This window comes from Nicotiana tabacum, chromosome 3, assembly GCF_000715075.1.
Source record: "Nicotiana tabacum cultivar K326 chromosome 3, ASM71507v2, whole genome shotgun sequence".
In the NCBI taxonomy this organism is placed as follows: Eukaryota; Viridiplantae; Streptophyta; class Magnoliopsida; order Solanales; family Solanaceae; genus Nicotiana; species Nicotiana tabacum.
The window spans coordinates 130,165,029-130,184,037 of NC_134082.1; the positions used below are offsets into that span (position 1 = coordinate 130,165,029).

General features: G+C 34.2%; 4 protein-coding genes across 4 annotated transcripts; 2 read left to right on the plus strand and 2 right to left on the minus strand.

The window, feature by feature from the left end:
* The first annotated feature begins 858 nt into the window (after nucleotides 1-858).
* LOC107777279 (SCARECROW-LIKE protein 7-like) lies at nucleotides 859-3,151 on the plus strand. Its single transcript, XM_016597276.2, has one exon. It carries the CDS (start codon nucleotides 1,141-1,143, stop codon nucleotides 2,944-2,946), a length of 1,806 nt encoding a protein of 601 aa, XP_016452762.1. The 5' UTR covers nucleotides 859-1,140; the 3' UTR covers nucleotides 2,947-3,151.
* A 3,808-nt stretch (nucleotides 3,152-6,959) lies between these two features.
* Nucleotides 6,960-14,613, plus strand: LOC142177423 (uncharacterized). Its single transcript, XM_075245921.1, has 7 exons — nucleotides 6,960-7,442; nucleotides 8,294-8,671; nucleotides 8,765-8,929; nucleotides 9,308-9,555; nucleotides 10,095-10,149; nucleotides 13,768-14,297; nucleotides 14,385-14,613. Exons 1-7 carry the CDS (start codon nucleotides 6,960-6,962, stop codon nucleotides 14,611-14,613), a joined length of 2,088 nt encoding a protein of 695 aa, XP_075102022.1.
* Nucleotides 14,614-15,484: 871 nt separating this feature from the next.
* On the minus strand, nucleotides 15,485-16,793 carry LOC107818062 (uncharacterized). Its single transcript, XM_016643984.2, has 2 exons — nucleotides 16,677-16,793; nucleotides 15,485-15,925 (listed from the first exon to the last, which is right to left on the minus strand). Exons 1-2 carry the CDS (start codon nucleotides 16,791-16,793, stop codon nucleotides 15,485-15,487), a joined length of 558 nt encoding a protein of 185 aa, XP_016499470.2.
* Nucleotides 16,794-16,862: 69 nt separating this feature from the next.
* Nucleotides 16,863-18,664, minus strand: LOC142177424 (uncharacterized). The gene is made up of 3 exons (XM_075245933.1): nucleotides 18,342-18,664; nucleotides 17,378-17,928; nucleotides 16,863-17,287 (listed from the first exon to the last, which is right to left on the minus strand). Exons 1-3 carry the CDS (start codon nucleotides 18,662-18,664, stop codon nucleotides 16,863-16,865), a joined length of 1,299 nt encoding a protein of 432 aa, XP_075102034.1.
* Between the last annotated feature and the right edge of the window lie 345 nt (nucleotides 18,665-19,009).

Sequence of the window (19,009 nt, forward strand, 5' to 3'; positions counted from 1 at the left end):
TTTGGAAGGCATATTAGATGTACCTTTTTGTTTTCTTTTGTAAACTGATGTATCGTACTAAGCGAATACTTAAAAGTAGTTCTCAGTAAAAGTTTAAATTAAGTGATGTTTTATGTCCGAAACTCTAATAAATGATGAAGAGCTTGAGTAGTCTGTTTTTTAGAAGAGGAAAGTAAATGTAAATTTAAAGCCAAACAAAATTTAGGACTCATACGTTTCCGTTCAGCTTTTATGACACTATCTTTATTTAGAAACGCCTCAATTAACAATATTTTATTTTACACATCTTTAGAAATTTAATCTCATCTCACATAATTATAAATGTTTTCTCTAATAATGTCACATTCATCATACTTCTGAGTGTCAGAATTTAAAGTTTATGAGTTTGAAAATCTTATCTTTTTAAGTTATTGGATTCTAAAATAATTTATACATATTCAATGAGCTTACAAAATCTTGGTGCGATGGCTCAAGCAGGTTTATCTTAAGTTGCATGTCTAGAGTTCGAGTCGTCGCTCTTTACAATTTTATAGTCTCTTTTCCTTTTTTTTTTTGTTTTCTTGAGACGAGGGTCTATCAGAAATAACCTCTCTATTTAATTGGACCGGGGTAAGGTCTTCGTACACACTATCCTAAGATCTTTGTACACACTAACTTCTTCAGACCCCGCACCTTTGAAATTTTACTCTATTGTTGTTATTATTGTATACATACATAAATTTTTTAAGATAAATATATAATTGGGATAAAAGTTATTGGATTCGATTGAACTCGTAAAACGGGTTCTAGCTCCGCTCTTTACATGACTTTTATTTTAATAATAAATAAGTCAGTTTACATCTCAAAACGAAATATACATATTAAGTGAGAAAGAAAAACTATTACTACTATTAAAATAGTGAGTGACAGATGGACTTAAACAAAAACTTTGTCCTCCTTCTAAGGTTGAGCTTTCGTCAATTAAAGCTAAGAGAAGACCTTCTCACTCAACAGACTAGTGCACTATCCTCTTTTTCTTAACTCACTCTCTTCCCTCTTCCTGGGCTACTGTTAGTCCACTCAATCTTGCGACCTCAGCAATTTCTTGAGGTAATGTATATTTAGTAGCGTAGATTAAGCTAGCAAGATATTGGGTGGAGAATGGCAGCATACATGTGTACGGACAGTGGAAATCTAATGGCAATAGCTCAGCAAGTGATAAAGCAAAAGCAGCAGCAAGAGCAGCTCCAACAGCAAGAACAGCAGCAGCATCAGCAATTCTTGGGCGGTGTCAATCCGTTATGCTTAAGCCCCTGGACTGGAACTCACCAGAGCTTAACTAACAGTCCCACTTTAGGATATGGTGGCCTTACTGGCGGGCCGGGTTTTACCGACCCATTTCAGGTCGTAGCCGGAGGCACAGACGGCGGCGAACCGGGATTTCAGTTCCCGAATCTGGAACACCACTCGACCGGGTTTAGGTTCACTGATTTTAGCGGTGGACCGGGCGGTGAGTTTGACTCAGACGAGTGGATGGAGAGCTTGATTGGCGGTGGAGATTCTACTGGAAGTTCCAATCTTCAGTCTAGTTCTTACGCGTGGCATACGAGTTCCGAGTTCGCGGCCCTTTACGGAGATCCGTTCTCGAGTTGTCCGAATCGACTCAGTATTGCCTCTTCTCCTCCTCCAACTTCCGATCTCAATGGAGTCATTTTTTCTGAAACCCAAAAAAATCTCAACCCATTACAACCATGGGTACCACCATCTTCTTCTCCTCCAGTTGTTCATAAAGAATCGAAGGTGGCATCAGGTGATGTGCACTGTAGTTCCCCTGAAACTTTCTCCTCAAAACCACTGTTAAAATCTTTGCTGGAATGTGCAAGACTAGCTGACTCAGAGCCAGAAAATGCAGTAAAATCATTGATTCGACTCAAGGAATCAGTTTCCCAACAAGGAGATCCAACGGAGCGGGTCGGGTTCTATTTCTTTGAAGCTCTTTACAGTAGGCTTTCGTTTCAAACAGATAATATTCCGTCAATATTTGGTACTTGCACTCCAGAGGAGCTCACTTTATCTTACAAAGCCTTTAACGATGCATGTCCGTACTCAAAGTTTGCTCATTTAACGGCTAATCAGGCTATTCTTGAAGCAACTGAAAAAGCAATGAGGATTCACATAGTAGATTTTGGCATTGTTCATGGGATTCAATGGGCTGCTTTTTTACAAGCTTTAGCCACTAGATCAGCTGGAAAACCAGTCAGCATTAGAATCTCCGGCATTCCATCGGTGGTTTTAGGTAACTCTCCGGCAGCTTCGCTTTTAGCTACCGGAAACCGTCTCCGTGACTTCGCGAAGCTTCTGGATCTTAAATTCGAATTCGAGCCAATACTTACACCAGTTCAGGAGCTAAACGAGTCTAGTTTTCGGATCGACCCAGATGAAACTTTAGCTGTAAATTTCATGTTACAACTATACAATTTACTAGACGAGACAAGTGTTGGTGTAAAAACTGCACTTAATTTAGCAAAGTCATTGAATCCAAGCATAGTGACTTTGGGCGAGTACGAGGTGAGTCTGAACAACGTTGGATTTCTTCAGCGGTTTAGCAATGCTTTGAATTACTACTCTACAATTTTCGAGTCACTAGATCCGAGTTTGACCCAAGACTCACCGGAGCGAGTACAAGTGGAAAGACTGATACTTGGCCGGAGAATTGCCGGAGCGGTGGGAACAGATGAAGCTGGAATCAGAAGAGAATGTATGGAAGATAAAGAACATTGGAAAGAATTAATGGAAGGGGCAGGTTTTAAGGAAGTGACACTTAGTCATTATGCTATGAGTCAAGCAAAAATTCTTCTTTGGAACTATAATTATAGTTCATCATATGGGTTAATTGATTCTCCACCTGGGTTTCTCTCCTTGGCTTGGAATGATAAGCCTCTTTTGACTGTTTCTTCTTGGCACTAATTCTACAAATCAATTATGTGGCGTGGTTATTTTAGGTACTTATTTAAGTGCTTAATTTCAATTTCATTTCCCCTTGTAGAGTAAAAAAGTTAGTATAGAAAGATGATATTTTTGAGCTCTGGAACTGCAACCCACCTTGTTAACTTTGTAGCTTTGAATTTCTTGGTGACCTCTGTTAATATAAATTGTGTACTTTTTAGTGTCATTTAATCTTTTTTTTTCTTCTTTAGATTTTAGGCTTTGATTTTGCATCTTCGGGGTTGTTGGGTAGGACAACATCAACTGTAATTTGTGCATATATTTTTGTGAATTATTGATGTATAATTAGTTAATTCATGGTATTTCCAGGTTCCAATTTAACATGTCTAGTAAATTTTATTGTGATAGTTATATTGAATTTGGTCTATTATTGTGATATAGGGTACAGTCCTTATTAGCATTTTGTTGCTTGCACGATTAGTGAAGGTTAATGGACTAAACGACTAAATGATTAGATGAGGTTGTAATCCAATTGAAGAACGTCCTTTTCTCTCAGGTTCTGCGATGGAAATTCCATTGACAATGACTTTTAAGTAAAACCTGTGGGCTAGAAAAATAAAAACAGTTTTTTTCTTGAGAAGCTGTTTCGTTACTGATTTGCCATAATCTTTCATTCAGGAAGCCTTACACCCCAGTAAAGTCATTCCTTTTTAGCAAGTCCTGTGCTAGTATAGTAGAAATAGTACTACTTGATTTATGGTAACATATTAATGGCAGTCCCTTTCACTCTGAGTAGTACCATTCTTACTCTCAATCTCTACTCACACCTATTCAGTTTCTGTCACGAAGTGGGGAAGCAGCTGCAACTGATGAACAAGAGCCGTGCTCGAAGGTGGTAGGGGGCCTCTAATTTATTTGACAAATTCACAGCCTGAGACTGAGAGCTTGGGTCAGCTGTAGTCTTATATTGTTTGCTCTAATTTTGGACCATCCATAGTGCGCTTTGATTACTACTTCCTCTCTGAATTGCCGAGGAAAATGTAGGACAAGTTGCATAATGGGCCATGTAACACTAACTGATACGCCTACAAAGAGTTTGAAAAAGATATAAAATGGTAACGCTTGCACGACGATTTTCTAAAATTCGTCGATTAAAATGCATTATCTCGGTGAGTTTACTTTAGTTGATCATCTAATAGTTGGAGATTGTAATTTAATACTTAAATGGAACTGGTCTTAGCAGAATGACCATAATTTTATTATTTTCTGTCATGTTTAATTATTCATGAATGTATTCATATAATTCAAAATAAAAGTACCGTATCCAGTCGAATCCAAGACTGCTAAGACGGACCAGAGCCGATTAAATTATGGGTAACTCTGCACTTTACTAGCAATAAGACGGCTAATACGACGCAGAGCCGATTAGATTATAGGTACTCTGCATTTCCACTGGGAAAAGTCGGTCTGACAATTTAAAAATTGACTATGATGATGACCATCCACCGAGCTTCGATAAAAGTGCGCCCTTTAGATTGAAGCTAAATCTGTTCTCTCTGTAGTTTTCTGCATATTATTATCATTTTTCTGAAGCTCTTTTTTCAAAAACTGATGAGTGTGGGAGTGGTACTCACAAAATTAAAAACAGCGTCAGACTTGAAAAGACTTGTGGCTGCACCAAAACTAAACTAAATATACTTAAAGAAAACTGGCAAAGACATTTGGCGACCTGGATTAGCAGGTTTACCTACGTGTGATTAACGAGGATGAAAGCCATATGACACGTGCATGACATGTTGCATTCTGGGTCCCATGACGTAGGTGTTCTATTATGAATTGAATTTGGCACAGAAATCACAAGTCTGTGAGCAAGTTTTTCTAAAGGAGGGTCCGTTTAGTAGGGTAGGTGACGCCAGAATCTGATCCAACGGTCGACTGGTCCAACACTGTCAAGACAGCTTCTGTTATTTTTTCTCTTATCTTCTTTTTCCTTTTTCTTTGGTAGGTAATCATAGAGTTCAACCAAAATAAAGACGGGAGCCGTCAGTAATAATCACTTTACCTTCCTTCAAATAACTTTACCTCCCCAAAGTATCATTTACTATCAATAAATATATGTATAGGTGAGGTGATAATAGAAATGAAGCAAATAGGTGAGGTGATTATTTAATTTGAATGGTATTGATGAGATATTTATCAATGAAAAATATCCAAATTACCTCTATCGTTTAAAAATGGTATAACAATACTCCTTTTTATCTTTTGGTAAAAAAAAAAAAAAAATACTTCTATCGTTCGTTGTCTCTATTGTTATTTCTATTATATTAGAAATGGGAGTGCACTAGGTGAAGCAGCGTGGTCTTCGTCCACATGCCTGCTTTACCTAAAATATGTTTGCCACTCCTTTTGTATATTATTACCTCAATTGCCATCACAAAATTTTGTAAATAAAAGAAGGAAATTTTATACCTATAGAAAACCTTAGTTCCCCTATTTATTTTTAATAAATACCATTTAAAATATTACATTCTATAAATACCTTTTATCCTTTATAGTAAATATCTAATTATAATTACATCCTATATTTAAGGCACTATATATGTTAAATAATATTTCTCTCTCTCCTTTTTAGTATTTTCTCTCACATAATTACCGTATATCTGCTCTAAACACGTTCTCTCTCTTTTTGCATACACTCTACTCTCTTCTCCCACAAACCCACGTTTCATAACTCTTCTCCCATACAAATTCTCTATTTCTCCGCCATTATCAATCCCATATTCAAAATATATCTTAAAATTTGGTAAGTTTTCTCCTGGTAAGTTTACTTCTTCGAACTTTGATATCATTAATTTGGTTCTCTAATTTTTATACAAATTTTTCATAAATTTCTGAAACAATAACCATTGGTATTGTTTGCTCACCAGGAAGCTTTGGTTTTTCTCTTCAATGGCGGATTCAATGCCACACAAGATGATAACCAGAGGTATACCCACCAAAATTCTCAATTTTGATGGGCCCTCTTTCTCGTTGCAAATAACTCAAGAGGAGTCGGATTTTGCAGGTAAGTCAGCAACTACAGTTTCACAAAGAAGAACTAAATTACACAATGACAAGTCGAAAGAAGTCCAAGTTGAGAAATCTTCAAAAGAAACAAAAAATCCAGTTATTTCAAAGATGAAAAAACCTATGAATGATTCTTCATGCGTCAATGTAAAGGAAGTCGCTGCAAAAAAAAATATCAGATACACGACACCAAAAGGTAATTGCTATTGTATCAATATGTATTCAAAGAAACTTATATGTATTCATAATTATTCAAGTTATTTTACATGTATAATGTTGTATTTGTATGTATCTGGTTGTATTTAAATATATTTAGTTTTATTCAATTTCACATTTTTGTACTATTTGGTATTACTGTATTCAGTTGTATTTATAAGTATGTATATGTATTCTTATGTATTTTGATAGTTTGCAACTGTTCAATTTTCCAGTATGTTTTTAATTGTATTCATATGTATTCATCTTAGTTATTTTTTGTTTGCAATTGTTCAATTTTCCAGTAAGTTTTTAATTGTATTCATATGTATTCTGCTTGCTTATTTTTTTATGTCATGTGTGTTGTAGCTAGTTTTTTAATATGTATTTAGCCTTGTCAATGTATTTAGTTGTATTCGTATGTATTCATGTCAGATGTACTGTAATATATTCTGTGTATTCGGTTATATCTATACTTCTAAGTGTATGTAGTTGTATTCATATATATTCATGTAAGATTTACTATGAAATATGCTTTGTATTCAATTGTATTTACATGTATTTATTCTTGTTAAATGCAGAGAATTAATTTTTTTGTGAAACACCAGCCAAAATTTGCACCCCATATCAGTGTTTATACTAATACTGATATAGTCTCCCAGCTAAAAGAGAACCTTACTCCTGATCAGTACTAACAACTTGGCAATACTTGCTTTGGCTCATTTCTTCAAATGAAGCGCTGTGAAGTTCAACATCAACTCTTCAGATGCTTCATGGCTCTCCAGTTAGAAGGCACTCCTAACAATGTATTTGCATTACACGTCAATGGTACTTCATTACATTTCACATTAAGGGAGTTTGCGATTGTGACTGGCCTCAAATGTGTTGGTAATGATGAAGATTTTGAGTTTAGTGAAAAGTTTCCTAACCGACTTATTGAGACTTACTTTGGAGGTGCTAATCTTGTCAAGAATGAACAATTGATGAAATGCTTTGCTGACAAGAACTGGGGTCCCGACAATAATGGTGATGCCTTGAAGATATCTTTGTTGTATTTCATACACACCTTCATTTTTTCATCCGAGAAGAATAATACAACTATACCAAGGCTACATTTTGACTTGGTAGAGAGTGGGCGCTATTCTGAATATCATTGTGGTTTAAAAGCATTTAAAATGCTAACAAAATCGATTAGCATGAAGATGGATGTTGAGAAGAAGTATTACAGGATAGCTGGGATGTCACTAGCTATGCAAGTGTGGTTTTATGAGTGATGTTCAGTTGTTGATTCCAAAATTGCACTCCGAGTTGATGACGTGGTCTCCAGAATACTCAATTAGAGAACCACCGGATATCAGCCAACCTTTGCTTATCTGATGAACGACATGTTCAATGACACCGGGAACATGGTAATATATAAATTGTATCATTGATAGTTTATATTTTAGTAATAATTAATAGGCATACATTTGCATATAAAAGTATGCAGTTGCATTCAGATACATTTTTGGTGATGTAATATCTGCTGTAGTTTCAGCTGTCATATTCTCACAAATATGCTGCATACAAATGCATCCAGATTACTCATACATTTGCATACAAGAGATTGCATTCATTTTCAGGGGATGCATACAACATAATATATTTGTATACAAATACATACAGATAGAAAATATTTGTATTATCAGCTGCATACAGACACAAAATACAGTTGCATAAATTTTCAGGGGATGCATACAACAATATACATTTGTATACATATGCTTACAGATATAAATACTTGCATACAGATTCAAGATACATGTATACAAATGCATAGAGACTAATAAACAGTTGCATACACTTGTATACAAATGCATACAAAAACTGTATACATTTGAACACATCTAATGCATACAAATGCATTCATATGCATACAACAATATATAGCTGTTGTAGCCTTCATTATTAATTCTTCATACAATTGCATATTATTTCCAAATCATTAGTGCTTCCAGATCTGCATTTGTATACAATTGCATTTTATATTCAATACAAATTTCAGTTTGTATTCCAGATCTGCATTTGTATGTTTCTAGTAAGACTTTGATTGTATTTCGTTTTTCAGATTGTTTACAAGGACATCAGTCCAAGCGATATAGAGCTTGCCATTATTCAGAATCCTCCTGTAGGCGCCGATGTTGAGAAGAGACCTTCTCCTGCTCATTCAGACAAATCGGGAGATGATTCGGATGACTTTTCTCCTACACCCGAGCTTCAATGTAAGAAGAAACATGTTGCAAGTGTTGGTCCATCTTCATCACCGCCCCATAAAAAGTGCAAGGAACACGAAAGGCATCCTAACGAAACAGAATATCAACCCAAGATTCCTCCTGTTTGTGTATCCAAATTTGGACATAAAGTTTTGCATGACAATCAGCTGCAAGATTCCCAAAATGACGAAGTATCTTCTTTGAGGAAAGACCTAAATTCATTCAAAGAATACGTGAGTATTTAACTACAAATTAAACATTACAGTTTAATGAATAACATTCATATATTTTTGGCGTAATCTTATAATTATTTTTGTATTGTTAAGGTTGTGGGAGAGTTCAAGTCTCCAAGAACATTGATCAATGATAACTTCAAGAATCTTTCTGACCATCTTCAACAAAATCAGCAAACTGAAAGTTTACACCAGAGAAAGGAACCCATAGGGAGACGTGATGATGGCATTGACACAGATGTCGGAGATAATGTTGAGGTATACCATTCTTAACATATTGAGCATTTGTTTATATCTCATGCTTGCTGTTATAATTAAATAATTGTATTTATAAATGTTGTATGTATTCGACCAGCCTTTAACTGCCTCACTAAACTGATAAATGCATCGGCCAACACATGTATTTAGCTGTATTCATATCTGTGTTAACCTTAATATGTAAATGGAATTAACTACTGTATTTAAACATATTCAGCTGTATTTTGATGTATTCTGATTTGTATTTCTTGAATATGTGTGATGTATTTCAAACTCTCATTTCCATTACCAAAATCTATTTTCTTACTACACTTATATGTATTTAACTGTATTGTAACATTAAGTTAATACACTAACAATGATACATACAACAAACAGAAACAAGTGCTTAATGATCAATGTTTGGAGTATAGAGGAGAGGGGAAAACTACATCAGAGGTGTCGTCCAACATACCATCTACTAGTCAAGAGGGTGTATCTACAGAATTCTATGTATCTCAATTTGAGCTGGACGACAAGTTTCTTCCCAGTCAAATTCTAGAAACTAGAATTGTGATTCACAACAATGCAAAAAAAGCTGAATCAACCCCAATACCATCTCATAGGAATCGGCGACCAAGTAGATGGTACTCTTCGCCTTATGAGTCCAACTTCGACTCCGCAGGTTAGTATTTTTGTAAAGTAAAGATTCAGCTTTCCTCAAGGTTTTTAAATTTAAAAGTCTCTAATCACGAATTCAATGAACAATAGGTACCTCAGTAAAGTTGACCCCCATTTTTGAAAAAAGACACCCATTTGAGGATGATTCAATAACGGGGCCACATCCTACGTTAATCATTTAGGAATACAACAAATGGGTTCGTGATGGTCTTCTCGCTAGACATGATCAGAGGCGAGTTTTCCCCCGGTATGTGTATTAAGTTTTTATATTTTTAAAAATGTATATAATATTTTTTATACCATACTTGTAGAAGTAATTTGGAAGACCATTACAAGAAGAACAAGTCAACACTTCATATACCATTGGATTTTGGAGTTGATCAAGTTACTTCAAAAAATTGGTTTTACCTTCTATCGTTTGACGGGAAGCTATGAGATGACAACGTAAGTTTTTTTCCCCTAACTGACTAATTTTCTTTGAATAACAACATGCTGTTTTATTCAGCTATATTCAGCTGTATTATTCATTTGCATTCAGCTGTATTAAGCTGTATTCAACTGTATTCAAGCTATAGTTGTCACACCTCCCTTTTCACCTACACCCCGAAAAAGGGTATATGTAAAGGGAGTTTTTCTAATTAAAGGACAATCGAAACAGGATTTATTTTAAGAAATTCAGAGTCGCCACTTGGGAGATTTATGGTGTCCCAAGTCACCGATTTAATCCCGAATCGAGGAAAATATGACTCTGTTTAACAGTCCGCGAACCAGAAATCCGAGTAAGGAATTCTGTTAACCCGGGAGAAGGTGTTAGGCATTCCCGGATTCCGTGGTTCTGGCACGGTCGCTCAACTGTAATATTCAGCTTATTTATCTGATTTTAATACATGTTGAACCTATGTGCCAATTTTAGCTTTCAACCGCTTTTATTCAATTATTTTTAGAGAGAATTAAACGTCGTTTAAAATGTGTCTTTGGATTGCATCACATGAAATGCACCCGCAATCCTGAACATATTTTATTCAATATTTTTGGGATTTGATTTGGGTCACATGAAATGCACACCCGAGTTTAAGAAGGTAAATTATTAAAAGCGCACCTAAAGTGACTAATGTGTTATTATCTTTGGGAAGGGCTGTGAAATTCGCTAAACGGCCCATCTCGAATTCTAAGTATTTTATTATAGACATTTAAGAGGACCCCGCAATTTATGCATTTTTGTTTAGCAGGGCTCGCCTCATTTATTATTTAAAGGCCAACCTAAAGCAATCTACAATTTTTTACTTAGTTTGTCTCTAATAATAACAGAAAAAGCTCTAATTAGTTAGTATTGTTCAAGAACTAATATACTTACGTCCTTGACTTTTATTCAAAATTTCAGTAATTACCTTGGGCTTCAAGTTCAGCCCAGTAAGAATAAAACACAGTCAAAACTCAAGTTGGGCTTCGGACAGACTTCATTCAGGCCCACCCTTGACATTCAGGCTTATTAACTTGCAAATGATGGAGCTATTTGACATTTATTCAAATCAACACTTGACATACTCATATGCTCATCTCAATAAAATTCAAAACAGTTAGACGTCTAAACCGACTGGATTGGATTTATATTCTAAAATTCAGATTTTTCTTATCTATTTACCTACTAGTGAACTTCTGGATATTACTAAAGGCAAAACAAACTGGGAAACGTGAATTAAATTTTAACAAAAATATTCATGAATATAAACCTCAGATGAGCAGGCTAAGCAACTTAATTACGAGATTTTACTTACACTAACACGAACAGGTTAATAGCCTAACTTCACACTTTATTCACATCTAATCATCATACAGCTAAACTAAACTACTTAATGAAACGCAGATGTTGATATGAGTAACTAATCTACTGATCTTAGCTACTGCAATACAAAGTTGTTTGAGACGTCTCTTCAGCTTGAAATTAAAATTAATGTGGATATCATACGCTGATCTCAAAATCAATTGCAACACCCAAACTATTTCTGATTTTTTTTATTTTTTAAAACAAAACCGTTAAACTAAAGCAAGTTCTAAGCTATACTAAGGCTACAACTGGATAACCACAAATTAACAGTCCCAAACAGTCCAATTAGGTACAAATTACGCAGTCCGAGTTTCATGTGAATATAAATCCAATTAGACTACACTACACAGTTACATATCATTAATATCTACTTAACTACAGATGTATAGTCGTCCAAACATGCATCATCCAGTAAACAAATGTCTGAGTACTTTCATTTCATGTTCATCTCAAATCTACATCAATTTGAGTTCAAGTGTGCACCTGGAAATGAAAGAAGGAAGCAGAAAAATGAGGTATCAGCAGTAACCAACAGCAGCAGTAGTATTCAACACCTGAAAATGAACCAGCAGACTAATTTTGAAACCAAGGGATGTGATACGATAGTCAGACCCTAATTTCAATCTTAGTGAATCAGCAGATCTCAAACCCGACTCGACTTAAACCCTTTTTATTATCAGCTAACGAGAAATTGCTTCCATACTAGAAGAAAACTTCAGAAAATACCAAATGACTCAATGAAACAGTGTATTTTTCTGAAATTCTGCAATCGTTTTTGATTTGTTTTTTTCCTATATCTATTTCTGTGTATCTCTCTTCCTATATCTCTCTTAGAATCCCTTCCAAGTTTTCTTAGCTCTCTGCCCCTGTATATCCAGTGTATCCATAGTGTATATCAGGTGTATACCGCTCTCTCCGCCCCTTATTTTTTTTCCTCTCCGAATTTCCTAGCCTTCTACCCTCTTTGAATATTCTCCCTCTCTCAGAATCTCTTCCAAGTTTTCTTAGCTCTCTACCCCTGTATATCCAGTGTATATTGAGTGTATACCACTCTCTACGCCCCCTCTTTTTTTCTCTCTTATCTGATTTTCAACTCCGTTAAATGGGCATTCAATTAGTGCATTTGCCACTACCAATTCAACTTTTCATTTCTTTAATCATCCACTTAATTGTCCACTCAATTAGTGCTTTTAGTAAATTTGACAATACAAATACTACCCTACCACTATTATAGCTTCTCAATTAGTAAATTGGCCCAACCATATTTTCTTCTTCTTATTCTCAATGGGTTTGGCTGAGTTTTGGTTTTGGGCCTGACTAAATTGGCTCAACCAGATTTTCCTCTTCTTATTCTCTTTTCCTTTGCAATTTTCTTTTCCTTTTTCTTTTCAACAATTAAAACTAAAATCCTAATTAATTATAAAACACCAAATTAACTTAAAAATACTAATTAATTCTAACTAATAATTATCACAAATAATTAAATGCCAAATTAAAAGAAAATCACACAATTTGACTAAAATTACAAAAATATGTTATATTTTTTTTTGAATTTTCATTTTTGTAAAACATCTAATTATTAATTAATTCCAAAAAATGTAAAAATCAAATATCAAATGAAAATTCTATATTTTTGTATTTTTAATGCATTAACAAAATTAAACATGCACACAAATACATGCGAACAATCAGGGAAATCACACAATAATTCCTAAAAATAATACATAATTAAAGAAAAGACCTAATTTTGGGAATTCTTTTGGAGTAATTCGTATGAGGCAAAAAATCGCGTGCTCACAATAGTCAGTTTAATTGAATTGTATTAATCAACTATAGTCAGCTGAATTCAATTGCTATATTCACCTTTATTCAACTTCTGCATTCAGTTGTATTCAGCTGTATTTTGGTGTATTCAGATGTATTTAGTTATAGTTAGTTGAATTGAACTGTATTAATCGACTATAGTTAGCTGTATTCAATTGTTATATTCAGCTTTATTAAACATCTTTATTCAGCTGTATTCAGCTAATTTCAATTAAATTCAACTATTTTAATCAGCTATAGTCAGATGTATTCAAGTGCATTTCTCTGTATTCAGTTGTATTCAACTGTAGACAGTCATATTGAAGTCTTTAAATCATAAGTAGTCAATTGTATTATTCAGCTATATTCAGTTGTTTTCAATTATTTTAATCAGATGTAGTAAGCTATAGTCAGTTGTAGTCAACAGTTTTATTCACATACAATCTGTTGTATTCAACTGTATTTTTCATATGTATTTCTCTGTATTCAGCTATATTCTTTAATAGTTTGATTAATTGGACTCACACCATGTACTTAACTTTGTGTATAGCATATTGACGTCATATTCTACTATTTGAGAAAGAAGGGAAAGTACAATCAAACAAGCAACTTCAAGTATACAACTGTTGATTGTATATTCAAGACAAGAATCGCTGAAATATTCGACAGGTATGCTGATACAAATAGTAATGCTAATGTAGCCAAAGAAGAGAATGTGGTATGTGAGTACATAAGAGGCTACAGATTGCATGCAAATGTACCTTGGCATACTGTGGATAATGTCATGATGCCAGTCAACTTGAAGGACAAACTACACTGGGTATTGGCTATTGTCTCATTCAAGGATAGATGTATTAAAGTGTATGACTCGTACAGATCTGCAGGTCATGATGCTTATGTAGTTTCTGAGATTGATAAGCTAGATAAGCTTGTACCTCTATATCTATCAATCAGTGGCTTTTACAGAGATAGTCAAGGCATAGATTGGTCTACTTACTCAGCATACACTGGCAAGTCACATAATGATCCCTTTGAAGTTTTTTTTATTTCAGATCTGCCTCAACAGAAAGTTGGTAGCATGTAAGTATTCAAGCATCATTATTGTATGCTATATACAAATCTAATTGTATGCATTATTTTTAATTGTTTCAATCAATTATTTTTTAGGGATTGTGGGGTGCATGTTGCAGCATACGCAGAGTTATTGAGCACTCTTGGAGAGATTACACAAATAACATTTGATTCCTCTCTACTTCATCAAAGATATGGTGCTCTCCTCTGGGACTATGCTATGCGGAAGATAGACGTTGATGCCATAAGCGAGAATGAAGCACCTTCAAAGATTGCTAGGCAAATTACGGAGTCAGATTCAAGGATGCAGATAGTATTAGAGTAGCTTTAGGTTATTGTAGTTTTGGAGTGTAGTTTCAAGATGAATACTATTTTGAGTAGTTTTTGGTGTAAATGGTATTTAGTTTGAAAAACTTATCACTTTATCAACAGTGTTCGTGTATGACAATTGCAACTTTTCAATCATTGTTTCACTGATTTGTTCATAAGTATTCATGCTTATTCTTCAGTTTAGATACATATTTATCTTACAGGATTCACGTATGTGTTAATACCAAGCAACTTTACTTGAACACATTTTAGTTAATGAACATGTTAATGTCAAAGTCAGAAACTTTATGTATGCTGATGGTAGGTTATATAAAAGAATTCAGATGTATTTTTTTCTGGATTCAGTTATATTCAGTTGTATTTAACTGTCAAGTTCAGTTGTATTCAGTTGTATTCAGTAGCATCTATTTAGATGTATCTTCCAAGTTCAGATAACACATATTAAAGAACACAATTTCAGATGTATTAAACAGATTTTACGTAATCAGTTGTATTCAGATGTACTCAGTTGTATTCAACTTGTTTTATTCAGTAGTAGTTAGTTGTATTTAAGTGTATTATTCAGTTGTATTCAATTGTATTTTGATGTATTCATTTACATTCAGTGCTACTCAACTGTATTATTCATAAAAATACTTCAGCTGTATCCAGTTGTATTTTTTTAGTATTCATCCGTACTGAGTTATACTCAACTGTATAGTACATATGTATTTATCTGTATAAAAATATTTCAACTATATGTATTTAGAAACTATTCATGAAAGTCATTTCAGAATATATTACTTGACAATGAGAATTTATTACTTGACAATGTTAACATAAGTATTGACAAATCGTTGAAGCACTAATACATGTCAGAGTGTTAACTATTTATTACGTGGAGCATTTCTACACGTTCGCTTGTTATGTCCTCTCTGCCCACATATGCTACATGAATGTTGATTTTTCGGCTGCAGCAATTCACTTAATGTTTTATCGCGCTTCTTCTTTGGCCTTCCAGGAGGTCTTTTCCATTTGGGTGGTAGTACAACCTCCTCTGCAGCATGTTCTGGTATATTCCAGTCATTTCTGTCCGGTAGCGGGTACACTGGCAAATCATATGTCATTACAATTGTATTTGGTTTGTAATAGTTAGAGCAATATTCTTCTGGCATTAGAAACTTGCTCTTCAATACAGCCCAAGCATGTGGGCATGGCAATTCATCAACTTGGAACCTCCCACAAACACATTTTCTCTCTAACAGGCAGACTGTGTAATTCCTCCCACCATCGTTAACCGTATGTAAGTATTCAGTTGATGGTACCACCTACATTTAAAAATAGAAATATAAGTTTTGAGCACATATATCTGAATTACCAAATGTATAATGCTGAATTAATAAGTTACATACAACTGAAATTTTTGCATATAGATGAATACATCAAATATTTAGACCAGCACAATACCAACTGCTGTTAGTGCAGAACTTATCAGAATTCTGTTGTACTTTAGGCAACATGATACTAACAAAAGCATTAGAATCATACTTTAGAAGCATTTGAATTGAACTGTATTAATCAGCTATAGTTAGCTGTATTCAATTTTTATATTCAGCTTTATTCAACATCTTTATTCAGCTGTATTCAGCTAATTTCAATTATTTTAATCAGCTGTAGTCAGATATATTCAACTGCATTTGTATTCAAGATGTATTCAGCTGTATTCAGTTGTATTCAATTAATCAATTGTTTTAATCTGCTGTACTTTAGGCAACAGGATGCTAACAAAAGCATTAGAATCATACGTATTGACAATACATATTAAAATTACATATAATACAGCTTTGTTAGTTATATTCTGATGTATTCCAATAGTTTTTGCAGCATGTTTTTAGTTATATTCAGTTCTATTCATATCAGATCTACGAAAAAATATATCTTTTATGAGTTTGAATATAGTTGTATTCATATGTATTAATGGTAGTTCTACTTAAAAAATCATTGTATTCAGTTGTATTCATGCCATTAATTCAGTAACAATTAAGCTATATACAACAATGATGTTAAAATATAACTTACAGTCATACGTGTAGACATTTCCTCATTCAAAGTCAGCATCCCCTGGTATTTTTTTCCAAGTGTCGTGTATGTCTGTGTAGCTTCTTTGCGGTTACTATAATTCCAACGTCCAAACATCTTCCTAACTTCTTCGAGGAAGTCGTATATTGGCAATTCCCTTGCTGAAACTAGTGCGACATTGATTGACTAAGCAATATTTGACGTCATTGTCCATCCCCTGTTAACAAGTGCATACAACCTAGTCCACTTTTCGTAACCAGCTAACTCTAAGTATTCTTTCACCCTAATATCAACCTTCTCCACCTTCTCCATCAGACTGTCAAATTCAACTTGCGTGTATGCTTTTGCCATAGAGAAGTATATCTCGCTCAACTTGGCATGACTCTTTTTGAATTTCTTATATACGTTGTTCCATAGATGCCATATACAAGCAAAATGCGGTACATCTGGATGCACTCTCGATACAGATTTAATAATACTCTCATTTCTATCTGAAACGATGCACATGTTTTCCCTTTCACCGTATGCTATCTTGAATTGCTCAAAGAACCACGTCCAAGCAACATCGTTCTCTGAATCAATAACACCATATGCTAGTGGAAATATATGACCTGTAAATACAATTGAGTATAATTATTTTTAAAAAATGTATTTCAATATTTAAAAATATTAACACATTGTATTATAATTCAGATACTCACCTGCACCATCCAACGTGCTTGCCGAAACGAATGTCCCGGTGTAGTAAGATTTTAGGTGACTTCCATCCACAACAACAATGGGTCTACAATGATCAAACCCCCTTATAAAGGCATACAAGGATATATACACGTACATGAATTTATTTTTTGGCGATTTTACCATTCTTATGTGGGAACCTGGATATGTCATATCCATTGTATATAAGTATCCTGGTAATTTTTTGTATGAACCAACCGGTTCACCTCTCAGAAAATTCATTGCATTTTTTTTAGCCCTCCACGCCAACATGTAGCTAACATATACACCTAAATCTAATTTCACATCATCAATAATATCCCTTGGAGTGTATTTCCTCTTATGGTTTGTAAGATTAGGCCTTATCATACCACCTATAAGGCTGCTACTAGCCTGCCGCTGCTCATACACCTTGTCCTTCAGCGGACATGTATGGTTATCATTGAATTCTCTCACTTTGAATAGTTCTGATTTGTTAATACTTGAAGCCTTAAGCCTCCATTCACAATCTTCTGAAATGCATAAGAATGCATAACTGCAAAGAATTAATTATTTTACATTTGATTAGCATAAGTGTTTACAAAAAATGCAGCTCATATACAGATAAATATAATCTGACATAGACACATCCTGACATCTATATATATAAATTTTTATACTACTGAATTCCATTATAGTTATATGCGTTTGAATACAATGAATACAACTGCATACACTTAATACCACAGTAGACATAATAAGAAAATAATTAGAGCCACTGTTGTGTATTTATACCAGTAAAATACATATGAATACATGTATTTAAATGCCCTAAACAAACATATGTTTACTTCATCTGTGATCATCTAGATGAAATACACAAATACGCATAAATACAACGACGTTAAACTTACAGCTCGAACAAATAATCGAAAATACAATGGAAAAAAAATTTAAATACATGCAAACCTGACAGCATTAGACCTATCAACCCGGAATTGAAACCTTTGAGCTATAGCATAATTCTCCATCACCTCTTTCAATGTAGCCTTATCCTTATAAACTTGTCCAGCCATAACCTCCTTTTGATTAGTTTTTGAAATTATCAAATCCTTGTGGAGTTCGAACACTCCAATCGCTTCTCCTGAATTGACAAAATCTAGAGCCAGTGTATCATATGTAGCGGAATCGTACCTTTGAACTCCTTCGTCTATTTGCACAATGTCGCCTTGATTTAAACTACCTTCGGATATAAGATCTTTTTCGATAATTGTTATGCACAAAGGATACATCCCAAATTCTCTGTTCTCTTTTTTCAATTCTACATAAACTCTGTAACCCATATCATTGTGTATTTCCATTGGTGTGCAATTTCCTTCTACTTTGTATTGTATTTTAATGGTCTTGGAGCTCAAATCGATACCCAATTGATTTGAAATTGAAACAACCAGATCATTAAAGGAGGCATACTCCTTTATCAGTATTCCCTCAATTGAAAAATCGATGTAATTGCCCTCATCGTTCCACTTGCCAGAATGACGCAACAAAACTGTTAAACTTGCCATATGTATAGAGGATGAATACCTTATTTTCTATATAATTTGTATCAATCGAAAAAAAAGAGAAGAGAATGGAAG